We start from the raw sequence: 12,167 nt of genomic DNA on the forward strand, positions 1-12,167 counted from the left end.
GTGAATGGACAGCTCTACCCTACTCCTTGATGGTCTGTTCTGCTCCTTGCCAGCCTGCTTTGCTAAGCTGGGGATTTTTGCTGGGGCTCTGGTGCAGGCTAAGTCCAGCTGCTGCTTTTCCTGGCCAGGGACCTCCTGGTGGGAGCTGTGAAGTGATTTGTGGTTGGTTGCTGCCTGTGCTGGGCTTGGAAGTACTGGGAGAGGCTGTGCTATGATCTGATGCTGGCTCCCGTCTGTGCCGGACTCGGGGCTGCTTAGCAAGAGGCCCTGGGCGTGCTGAGGCCAACTGCTGCTTGTCGGGCTTTGTGGATTTGGGGGAGATTGTAGGAATGTCTGTAGCCTGGGGCAAGGCTGGCTGCTCGTGTGGAAAAGCCGCTGAAGTTGGTTCAGGCTTGTATGTGATTTGGGTGGGGCAGTGTCTGCAAATCACCAGTGTTAACTAGGTTGATGGAGATGCAGATTTGGTGCCTGCCTTCACCTGCAGGTGGATGTGGGGAGCTCTCCACAAAGGAATAATGGTGTCTTCCAGCACTTCCTCTGCACCTCCCAGGCTGTGTGTGGGGCTGCTCAACAGTGGACAGTGGTGCCTAACAGCCCTTCTGTCCTGGAGAGAGCTGCCCCTCTAGCCCTCCCCTGAAGCCAGATGATTCAGTTCCTCCATGTATGTCCCTGGTACTTTGCTGGTCCTTTACTGGAGCTTAGGGCTTGTGTTTATGAATGAGTGTTTGCTCTGACCCTTTAAGACAGTGGTTCTCAACCTTCCTAATGCTGTGACCCTTTAATACAGTTCCTCATGTTGTGATGACCCCCAATTTCATTGTTACAAATTGAACATAATTAAAGCATAGTGATTAATCACAAAACAATATGTAATTATATGTTTTCCAATGGTCTTAGGCGACCCCTGTGAAAGGGTCGTTCGATCCCCAAAGGGGTCGCGACCCACAGGTTGAGAACCGCTGCTTCAAGAGAAAACTCGAATCTACAGCAGCCCTCTGTCTTACCAGAATAGAATCCCTGCTGACTTTTCACAGAAATTGTGGGGACTCCTCTTCCTGGACCTAGTGCTCTGGACTGGGAAGCCCAGTGTGGGGTTGGAACCCCTTGCTCCTCAGGGTGGACCTCCATAGCTGAGATATCCCTCCTAATCGTTAACCTCCACAGGTGGCTTTGGGATCAGCCTGTTTCACGTCTCCACCCCTCCCTCCAGTCTTGAAGTTGCTTCTTTCTACTCTTAGAGGAATTCTGTCGAGCTAATCTTCAGGTGGTTCTCAAGAGTGGTTGTTCTATAATTTAGTTGTAATTTTGATGTGATCGTGAGTAATGTTTCCCTATCCTGTCATCATGACCGGAAATCCTCATTATTCATTATTTTAATGACACAAATATTCACCATGAAATTCATATAGGTGGCTAAGATTAATAAAAAAGGAAATTCCTCCCCAAAGCCAATTTCTTTCCTCTAATAACATTCAATTCTCATCTACTAAAAAATATCTATATATTAGAGTGGATTATCCTTCCAAGTTTCTTCATTTGTGTTTCTGTGTGTGTGTAGGAGGAAGAGGATAGTATTGTTGGAGGGCTGGACCTTCACAATTGACTACAAATCTGGGCTCAGTAATAAGGACAGCTGTATCCTTTCTAGGTGATTTCAACCCTGAGATACTACTATTGTCAAAAAGGGAGTGGATGGCATTGTGTCTCCTAGGGGAGGAGTCATTTTAATAGAGGGCATGATAATAGTCTTAAGATTCTCAAAAAATTTCAGTTTTCTGCTCTTTGGGTATAAGCAAATTATTTCTATCTTTGTTAGCCCTGGAGAATTGAAGTGAATCAGTACACAGACTTCAAATATTTGCAGGGGGAGAAAGGAACCTTCTTTTGTAAGGAAAGGTTAGGGCTTCTGCTGTGGACATGGGTGATTAGACTTGGTTTTTGAGGAAGGGTATTATCACCCAGTTAATACAGTGTTCGATAAGAGTATTATTAAAGTAGTTAGATTTGCCTCATGATTTCTGCCCAGTAGTCTTAAATGCAAAACAAGATTAATTTGAATATACAGGGAAGAAAAGAACCTTGGGATTGACAAAGGCTATTTATTTATTTTTTAAAGGCTGATAGTATCAACTAAAAACTTGAAATTTGTATCTGCCACACACAGAACAATCTCCAAGTGTGCACTACATTAATGGAAGTACCTTGGGAAATTAGGTCAAAATAAACTGACAGAAACTATGAAACAAACATGATAATGATAATAAACAAGACATTTATTTTTCATACTTATTTGGAAGAAATGGGAAAAGTCAGTTTGCCCAACCTAATGATAGTCTTTCTGAAAGAGTCTCCATTCACTCCATAGAATTGAGTAGGTGGCTTGATCTCAGAAGATTTTGTAGTTAATTAATAAAGAGAATTCCTGTTGAAGAATGTGGTCAAAGGGTGAGTCTTTGTGAGCAGCTTCGCTGGTGCACAGCCAGACTCCCTCTCTGAGTGAAGCTTTTCCCACATTGGCCACATAGATATGGTGTCTCTCCTGTGTGGATTTTGCCATGCAGGATGCAATTTCCTCTGGTATGGAAACTCTTTCTGCACTGTACACAGGCATATGGTTTCAGGCCTGTGTGGACCCTGATGTGGACAATTAAGCTTCCTTTCTGACTGAAGGCTTTTCCACACTGATCACATCTATAGGGCTTCTCGCCACTGTGAACTCTTCTATGAACAGCAAGGTTACTCTGATTCCTGAAACTTCTCTGACAAATTGCACACTCGTAGGGTTTCTGTCCAGTGTGGAGTCTTTCATGAACAGCCAGACTACCTCGTTGACTAAAACTTTTCCCACACTCCTTGCACTGATAAGGCTTCTCTCCTGTGTGTATTCGCTGATGTGTAACAAGATTGCCTTTGGCCCTGAAGCTTTTTCCACAATGGGTACACTCAAAGGGCTTTTGACCAGTGTGGATTCTCTCATGTAACGTTAGGCTACCCTTTTGCCTGAAGGATTTCCCACATTCCTGGCACTCATAGACCCTCTGTCTCACACCAGGTGAATCTTCCTGTAGTGCCTTAAAATCTGGGGATTTTTGTTCCAGCTTCTCTCTTCTCAAAGAATTCTGGAAGTCCCAGCTTGAGGATCCTGTGGCCTCAGTGTGATCATATTTGTGGTGGGCTTCTGTCATCACATCTGGTAAAATGAGAGGGAAGCCAGGTAAGATGCACTAATATGCTGAGTGAGAAGAATAGGAAAGAAAGAAACAATGCTTTGTTGAGTGCTTATTATGTGCCAGACATTACACAGTGAACTTTGCATAGATAATTTAATACTGAAAACAATCCTGTGAGATGCTACAGACAAGGATATGAAAGCATAGAGAGGTTGTCAAAGATTATGCATTTAGGTTAGCATAGAGCTGAGATTCAAACACAGGCATAATCCACTGCCTCTGTATTTTGTTTAATTTAGCCTCCCAAATAATCTTGTGATACAGGATCACATAGAGCCCCAAATCCAAATTTTATCTGACTTCAAACAGGTGAGGATCCAGGTTGGGCAGGGCCTAAAGCTTTAAAATTTTGGAGGCACTTCATTAGGAAAAAGTACAAAAGTGGGAACAGGGCCTTGAAGAGACCATGCAAGAGAGGAATCCTGAAACTTAGATTTCATTAGCTTTCATGAAAAATCCACTTCTGCACTAGTCTGCTTTCCTGACAGTGAAGTAAACTCCATGATGTCAGAAAATATGTAGTAGAATCCTTGGTACTTTTAAAAAATATATATATTTATTGATTTTTGAGAGAGAGAGAGAGAGAGAGAGAGAGAGAGAGAGAAAAGAAGGGAGAGGGATAGAGAGAGAAACCTGTATGAGAGAGAAACATCGTCATCAATCGGCTGCCTCCTGTACCCCCCCGCCTCCACAGGGGATCGAGCCCACAACCCAAGCATGTGCCCTGATGGGGAATCAAACTGGAAGCCTCTTGGTTCCTGGCTCTATGCTCAACTTTTGAGCTACACCGGCAGGGCAGAATCCTTGGTACTTTACACTTATTGTCTCTAATCCCTGCAACTCGGCAGGGTAGAGCCTGTTGTCCTGTTTCATAGATGAAGACCCTGCAGTTCAATGAAGTTAAATAATTTGTCGATACTCCAGTTTGAGCCAGAACAACTACAGTATCTGATCCAAGGAATTTTTCCCTTTAAAATTTATGCTACTTCAGTATACTAAGCTATGGTGGAATTGAAATTAGTTTTGGTTTAGAAGTTATTCTCAAACAATTCCTATGTAGCTGTTGACAGTATTTTCCAATATTGCCCTGTATCTTAGTCTTCTACTGCCCTTTAAATATGGGTCCAATTTATCACTACCCTGGCTTAACAGTTTCCTTGGAGTCATCCTAGGGCAGTGGATCTCAATCTTCTAGCCCTTTATTTTTTTTTATTTTTTAATATATTTTATTGATTTTTTTACAGAGAGGAAGGGAGAGATAGAGAGTTAGAAACATCGATCAGCTGCCTCCTGCACATCTCCTACTGGGGATATGCCCGCAACCAAGGTACATGCCCTGACTGGAATCAAACCTGGGACCTTTCAGTCCGCAGGCCAACGCTCTATCCACTGAGCCAAACCGGTTTCGGCAACCTTCTAGCCCTTTAAATATAGTTCCTCATGTTGTGACCCAACCATAAAATTATTTTCGTTGCTACTTCATAACTGTAATGTTGCTATTGTTATGAATCGTAATGTAAATATCTGATATGCAGGATGGTCTTAGGCGACCCCTGTGAAAGGGTCGTTTGACTGCCAAAGGGGTCGCGACCCACAGGTTGAGAACCACTGTCCTAGGGAGCTTTTTCTCATTGTTCCTCTGCCTTACCCTTCCTTACTCAGTGACTGCAATGATGATTTAAAGCTGCTCATTCATTTTCTGAGAGATTACCTCAAGTTTATCTCCATAGCAGGATTGTTTTCTGCTGTTTCTACTGTTATTTCTAACTCGAACTTGCAGGCTTTTCCTATAACCCCCAGAAATGGTGAGCTACACCCAGGAATGTCTCCTCTGCGTCCTCAGCCTGCCAACCAGTGCCGAGGACAGGGCCACTCCATATGGGGAGCTGAGGGCATCCCAGTGATCAACTGACTCACTCACTGAAGAATGCTACATTCTGGGCATATCGTCCATGACAGTCCAGCAGGGTAGCTGTTGGAAATCCAAACATGTCCACTCCTGCTGTATGACCTTAATCACCACCTCTTCATATGCTGCTTCCATAGGCTGTTCTTGAGCACCTGAGGAGGAAAACACCGAAGAAACAAAAACAAAATAGAACAAAAACAGGAGAGGGCAGGAGAATTGATGAGTGAAAAGATTAAAGTCAGGAGCTTGTTTGGGGTACGAGTAAATGGAAGACTCTGGATGGACTGATGTAATGTTAGTCACTTATAATGTAACAGCAAAATGGCCTTAAATGTACCACAACCACACACAAAGGAGCCCAGGGGGAAGCAGGTGGAAAAGGAGAGAACATGTACACACTTATCTCTCTCCTCCTGCCAATTCTAAGATAATGGGCACTCCTGTTTGTTCCTTCGCCTTAGTATGTGATTAAAATCTTCTAACTTCTTCCCCTATCTAACCATCTGCTATTTGGATAGCCTCCAGAATATAAAAAACTCAATATTCAGACTTCATGATTGGTTCTACAATAGAAATGGCTGTGGTCCTCCTCTCCAGTTTCCCCTAAGTTATAAGGACAGAATACGATATTTCATATGTTACCTTTAAACAATTCTTAGGAGGCTCCAGATCCAGACCTTCCCCTCTCCTACTCTTCAAGATATGAGGGAAGTGTACGTACTTGTCAGTACTTGGACAAGGAAGATCTACTTTGGATTCCAAAACCTAGCCCAAGGCACTCCAACTAGGGTGAGTAACTTGCCCAAATTCTCAGAGCCAGTAAGGAGTCAAGGTCGAAGAAAGATTCAAATCCAAGATTTTCAGTATACAAAGCCTATGCCTTTAGACTAGACAATTCTCTAGTTCCTCATCATTAAAGAGCTGGTGGGAATTTTTATAACATGGAACAGAATGGAACAGGGCTTGGCCAGACTTTACTACTCATCTAGATCCTAGGAATTCTCTTGCCCCATGTTATCTTTTTCTATTTTTTCGCTTTGGAATATTCTCTTCTTACCAGGATCCTGATTGCCACATTCTTACACTTTATACAGTGGTTCTGGTGTATAACTTTTGTTTCCCTCCAATATGTCTCATCAAAATGCTGGCCACCCGATTTAATGACATGGAAGTGTGATGCTGCAGTTCTTTGCTTTGTTAACTGAAGCACGTGGTCTTCTTGTCAACTGCACATTCTGCTACTTGTTATGGTGACTGAAGAGGCATTTCAAACTCTTATTTGGAGGACTCACCTCCAACTGGGAATACAAGCTGCAAGTTTCCTGTCCGATCAGAGTGTCAGGATACTACAGGACATTAATTTGGAAGTTCCAGGTGTCACTGCTCAACAACTGCACATTCACCAAGAGTCAGTGGAAAGCACCTGGCACCTGCTGCCTGAGGTTGGACTCTGTCCCTGCGGAATCCAGCACAGAGTTTGGTCGGAACAAGTGGGTAGAACTTACAGCTCTGCCTCTTCACAGACTGTGAGCTCTTCAACAAGTAATAAACTCAGCTGCATCTCAGGAACTTCCTTGATTAATAAAGGGAAACTCTTATTTTTCTCCCTACATCACATGTCTGAGGAATTAATTTCCTGCAGAATTTGGAGAAAGTGGCTTTGTCATAGAAAATATTGCTTTTCCAAGCAGAATGGCTATCTACCCTTTGGAAAAGTTCAGAATTGGGCCATGAGAGACTTGGATTTCTGACTTGGCTCCCCACTCCCCCTTGTGACCTTGGGCAAGTAACCAAACAATCCTACCTCTATTTCCTCACTTATTAAATAGGTTACTAACAGTTTCCTATCAGGTAATTCCTGGGAGAATAAAAGAACCGAATGTGACAATACCTGTGATTTAAGGCCTGAAGTTGACAGCCCTCAAGGAGAGGATGAGAGGAGGGGGTGACTGCTGTCTCTGGGACCTCCTGGGGCATAGTTTCAGCATTAGAGATTCTGGGTGGGGTGATTATTTTCTCCACACGACTGAGTCCACTTAGTCCTGTCTCCCATTGACCCTCCCTAGAGAGTCTGCAAGTTTCCTGTCCATCCGAACCCTCACGCAGGCCCAGGGTACACCTGTCTATGACCGCCCCCTCCCGCGACTCCGGGATGAGGGGCCTTCCACACGCCCTGCCCTGCACAGCGGTGGTCGGAGGGACCCCTGCTCCTAGGGGCTGACTCTCCCTCCCTCCTCAGCACCCCCATGCATGCCCTGCATGCCGGCCCTCAACCCCACCTCCGGTCCAGCTGGACGCTTCCTGCAGCCGCAGACTTCTCCCCTTGCGGCTGGCCTCCTTTGCAGCGGGGCAGGCTTGCCCTGCTCAGGGTCGTGGGGGCAGCAGGGGGCCCCGGGGGCCGCCTGCCAGCGTGGCCCTGGCTCACCTGGGTGCCCTGACCTGCCAGCAGCCTCACTCACCACAGCCGTGCAAGCCCACGGACAGACAAAGGCCAGCGCCGGTCCGCAGCAGCGCGCCTGCGAACAAACCAGACTACAACTCCCAGGAGGCTCTGCGTCAACCAGCCCTCCAGGCCCTGGGCCTCCGCGGCTAACTTTTTCAGAGCACTGTGGGAAATGTAGTTCTGGGGGGAGCCAGGCCTCTGCCAGAGGTGGGGACTTGTCCTCAGACTAGAGCCAGGGGGAATGGACAACCTGGTGAAGCTGTCTGCTGAGGAATATAAGGTTCTTGCAGGGCACGGTGGAAGGGAACAAAGTGTTGGGGAGAAGTTGATTGATAAAGCCTTGGGTATTTAAGGGTTATGTGTTGAGTGCTGTGTTAGATAGGACAAGGGTCTCAAGGTCTGGGCAGTTTTTACTAAATGTTATTCCTGCTAAATGTAAAAGGCTAAGCCTCCCTTTGGGAGATAGAGCTTTGGATAAGAATCCCCTGTCTCCTTTATTTCTGCAAGTAAATAAGACTACCTTGCGACAACCGTGGCTTGATCTTGAACAGAGCATCCCAGGAGGTGAACCTGAGTTCGGTAACAAATTTGGTGGCTTCAGATGGGCCTCTTAAAAGGACTCCCTCTCCACCTGGTGTGGATGCTTAGCGAAGCAGCTGGCAGGTGCCTGGGTCTCTGCTGGACCGAGGACCTGTTCTGTGGGAGACTCCCACGTGGTGCTGAGCATCCAAAGGGCTTCCTGGCCTGCCTCTCAGGGAAGCCGAGTGGCCACCTGAACCTGTTTCATTCAGCACTTTACTAGTAGAAGGGAGGTGGGTAGGCCAGCCCTAGTGGCTGCTTTAATTAACATATCTCATTTTGGGTGTAGGGTTGTTGGAGAGTTAATTTCATTTTTGGTTCGTGCTTGGTTTCTGGTTGGTTGGGCAGGAACTGTCTCTGAGAAGATAGATTCAGAGCCCAACTTAGGTCTAACTCTGGGGAGTCAAGGAATGCCTGTGGAGCAGTCCAAGACATTCTCGGGTGACAGTCTCTGGTCCGGTTGTCTGTCCTGCAGAAGTTGGATTTTGTTCTTTGTGTGACCTTATTTGTCTTATATGTAAATGTACTGGACATTTACAAATGAGCAAGTAGAATCAACCACATACATGTATTTTGAGTAATAAAAGCCAAAAGGTTGGGCTTCCTAGTGACAGGGTGTGGGAGGAAGGTGGAAATGACACAGGGAAATGAATTGTTTTTGGTAAGATTTTAGAGTGGTCTTAAGAAGTAATTTACTGGTTTCATGTCCATTCATTCGCAGGATGGTTTTGAGATCACTGACTCTGGGCAAGTGCACAGTCATGCATCCCCTGTCAGAGCCCAGGCAAGTCCAGAAGGCTCATGAGACCTCAGCTTCTTTTCTGAGCAACAGCCCATTAGCTCCCCCGCTTCAAAGCTATGGGGTGGCTGGGGTGGGGCAGGTTGAGGTGAGAGAACTTGCTCTCTGCATCCACAGGCCGGATGAGGTGCTTCTAAACTGTGTCCCATCTCTGGGGAGTGACCCCCGTTCAGCCCTATGGCTTTGGCATCTGCGGTCAGTGGAATTGGCTGACCTGGGCACTTGCCCTGCTGTGGAAGCAGCAAGGTGAGCAGCCCAGTGTTTGTCGAAGGCTGAGGCAGCTACAGATGTTTAGGAACAGAATACTGCACTGCTGAGGTGTGAGTTGGAAGGGAGACAGGTGCAGGGAGGCCATAGCACACAGAACCTTTTTAGCATATTGGGTCTGAATTCTGGCATGTGAGCCAGTCTGGTAAACCAGGCATGCTGGGCTGTCCTCTACCTCTTACGGTCCCTCCAGCCTGGGATCAGGAAGGGGGGGGAAGCCTTAGGATGCCTTCTCAGCCCATCTTCTCTCAGAGTCCAGAAGCCAGAGGGCTGAGAGGAGCTGGGATCTGTAACTGTAGTAGGGGGTGACTCTGCTAGTGTGGGTGTCTGGCCCAGAGGGAAGAAGTGAGACAGGCAGTGCCTCATGTGAGCAGCCCCTCCTGGCATCATCGACTCTCCTTACCTTCTCCTGTTTGATTACAACCTGTGCCCACAGCTGTTTCTTTTCTCCACTTTCAGTCTTGAGCTCCTGATGTTTCCAAACTGGGGACAAGAGGTGGAGGAGGCAGCCTGTGAATGATAGGAACTGTGGGTTATGTAGACCTCATCTCAAGGTTCATCCCAATGCCTACTGGGCAGTGAGTTTGGGGGAAAAGAGGTAGAGAGTGACCGGTGGTGTTGCCCTGTATCCTGATTTTTAGGAGGGCTTTATTCTCCAAGCTGCAGCTGTGCAGCTGGCTAACTAGGGGATGAGGCCTAATAGGATGTCTGATCATCGAGGGCCTTGTGTTGGGGCCAGATTAGCGTGGCCTCATGTTTGGCCTTATCCTCTTTCTACACACACACACACACACACACACACACACATACCAAACACACACACACACACACACCAAACACACACACACACCAAACACACACACACACACACACACACACCAAACACACACACACACACACACACACACACCAAACACACACACACACACACACACACACACCCCAAACACACACCCACACCAAACACACACACACACACACACAGAGCTTGTATTCCCTGGGAGTGCCTCCTGCCATCACAGGGGATTAATGGGGGTGGGGGGTTGTGGTGCCTCCAAGAGAATGGATGCAGAGGGCGATGTCAGGACTTCCTCCCAAGCTGTTCTCCCTCCCCAGGCCAAGGTGCAGCTCTTCACTAGGCCACATGGCAAGCATCACTGTGCTTGAGAAACCATGGACACTGGCTCTATATTGTGTAGATCTGTATCCACGGGGCTCCCCCTTTCTGCAGAGTCACTTCCTGCCCAGATCCTACCTGTCCTTGAAAGTCCTGGATAGACCCAGCAGCTCAATAAGTGATTCCTGAACAAAAATCATGGCTTGGTGTCCTGAATCATATGGAAGATGATTCAAATACGACAGCACCTTCCCTCTTCTCTCCCTTGCTGCCATCTTTGTTCTTAGGGAGGCTGTCACTCTGGTCCACCTTACTCATTAGATTCCCCACCAGAGTGTGAGTTTATGAGTGGCAGGGTCTCGGTCTCCTTGTCTTTCCCCCTGCTTCTGCCTCATCTCCGATGGCACATATCTCCTGTTAGGGTAGTGCTCTCTCTCCCTTTTTAAAAAATATATTTTTATTGATTTCAGAGAGGAAGGGAGAGAGAGAGAGAGATAGAAACATCAGTGATGAGAATCATTGATCAGCTGCCTCTTGCATGCTGCCTGCTGGGATCGAGCCTACAACCCGAGCATGTGCCCTCGACCAGAATGGAACCTGGGACCCGTCAGTCCACAGGCCGACGCTCTATCCACTGAGCCAAAACAGCCAGGGCAAGTAGTGCTCTCTTTATGCACTCCTGTTCTCAGGAAACCCAGAAGCTAGGGGACCCCAAGACTTTCATAAGTCAGGCAGCCAGAGATTTTCACTCCTTCAACTCAAAGAGGCGCTCACTTCATCCATGTTCAGCAGGAAGCAGTTACAAAAGTATGACCCTTGTCCCCATTCCCTCAAGGACAAGGAGTGAAAAATCTCAGGGGGACATTGTTAGGTAGGACTAAGGTTTCAATGCCTGGGCAGTTCTTACTACATGTTATTCTTGCTAATTTTTTTAAAAAAAATATATTTTATTGATTTTTCACAGAGAGGAAGGGAGAGAGATAGAGTTAGAAACATTGATGAGTGAGAAACATCAATCAGCTGCCTCTTGCACATCCCCCACCGGGGATATGCCCGCAACCCAGGTACATGCCCCTGACCGGAATCGAACCTGGGACCTCTCAGTCCGCAGGCCGACGCTCTATCCACTGAGCCAAACTGGTTTCGGCTCTTGCTAATTTTTAAAGGCCAGGCCTCCCTTCAGGAGACAGCTTTGGATATCAATCCCCTCTCCTTTATGTGTTGCAAGTAAATAAAACTATTTTGTGACACTCATATTTTGTTCTTGAATAGAGCACCTTGAGTGGCAAGCTCCTTGAATTCAGTAATAGCTGTATGAGCAAAGACTCTGTGTTCTGTAATTAGGGTTCTGAACCAAGGAGCAAATATTTTAAGCAGAGACAGGGAGAAGATAATTTGAAACAACAAAGAAGAATGCTGAGGGGCTGGGAGGAAGATACTTCAATCTGGTGAAGAGCTCTTTTTTTCTGTTCCTTTATCATACCAGGTAAAGGTAGGAGAGCAGGCTTTGCCCTTGCCTTGAGTTCACATGTTGGCTGCACCACTGACTATCTTCGGGACTCTGGATGGGCTTCTTACCTGGCAGGGAGCCCAGAATAGTGAGGTGACAGGGCCAGGGGCCAGGGGCCAGGTGAGAGCTTCTTGGGAGGGCCAGGGTATAGACCAGATGAACCTTATTCTGTTCCCTCAGAGCAAAGCAGGTATATGAGTGAACCAAGAAAAAATTGTTCTGCACATACCCCATGAATTAGGGAGAGAAACAGTATTTTCTAAGATTTCTCATTTTTTTTCTGAGTTGCTTTGCTGTCTTGATTATTCATGGT

At 46.6% G+C, this 12,167-nt stretch overlaps 1 protein-coding gene across 8 annotated transcripts; it reads right to left on the minus strand.

Annotated features, from left to right (window-relative positions):
• Positions 1-2,252: 2,252 nt before the first annotated feature.
• ZNF32 (zinc finger protein 32) lies at positions 2,253-7,620 on the minus strand. 8 transcript variants are annotated; one of them, XM_070433142.1, is made up of 3 exons: positions 7,599-7,620; positions 5,152-5,291; positions 2,253-3,190 (listed from the first exon to the last, which is right to left on the minus strand). In XM_070433142.1, exons 2-3 carry the CDS (start codon positions 5,219-5,221, stop codon positions 2,439-2,441), a joined length of 822 nt encoding a protein of 273 aa, XP_070289243.1. In that variant the 5' UTR covers positions 5,222-5,291; positions 7,599-7,620; the 3' UTR covers positions 2,253-2,438. The 8 variants fall into 8 exon arrangements, with proteins under 8 accessions (XP_070289243.1, XP_070289241.1, XP_070289237.1 ...); XM_070433140.1 differs by lacking the exon at positions 7,599-7,620 and adding an exon at positions 7,419-7,591; XM_070433136.1 differs by lacking the exon at positions 7,599-7,620 and adding an exon at positions 7,419-7,591 and having other exon boundaries at positions 5,152-7,107.
• Between the last annotated feature and the right edge of the window lie 4,547 nt (positions 7,621-12,167).

Source organism: Myotis yumanensis, unplaced genomic scaffold (assembly GCF_028538775.1).
Source record: "Myotis yumanensis isolate MYYU_CA2020_CCGP unplaced genomic scaffold, mMyoYum1.0.hap1 SCAF_13, whole genome shotgun sequence".
Taxonomy (NCBI): domain Eukaryota; kingdom Metazoa; phylum Chordata; class Mammalia; order Chiroptera; family Vespertilionidae; genus Myotis; species Myotis yumanensis.

What these genes read in the sequence shown, in the direction of transcription:
- ZNF32 (XM_070433142.1), bottom strand. Translation starts at nt 5,221, where the DNA reads ATGTTTGGATTTCCAACAGCTACCCTGCTGGACTGTCATGGACGATAT. An exon ending in CCAGAATGTAGCATTCTTCA is followed by an intron (nt 3,191 to 5,151) that starts GTGAGTGAGTCA and finishes TCATTTTACCAG; the next exon opens with ATGTGATGACAGAAGCCCAC.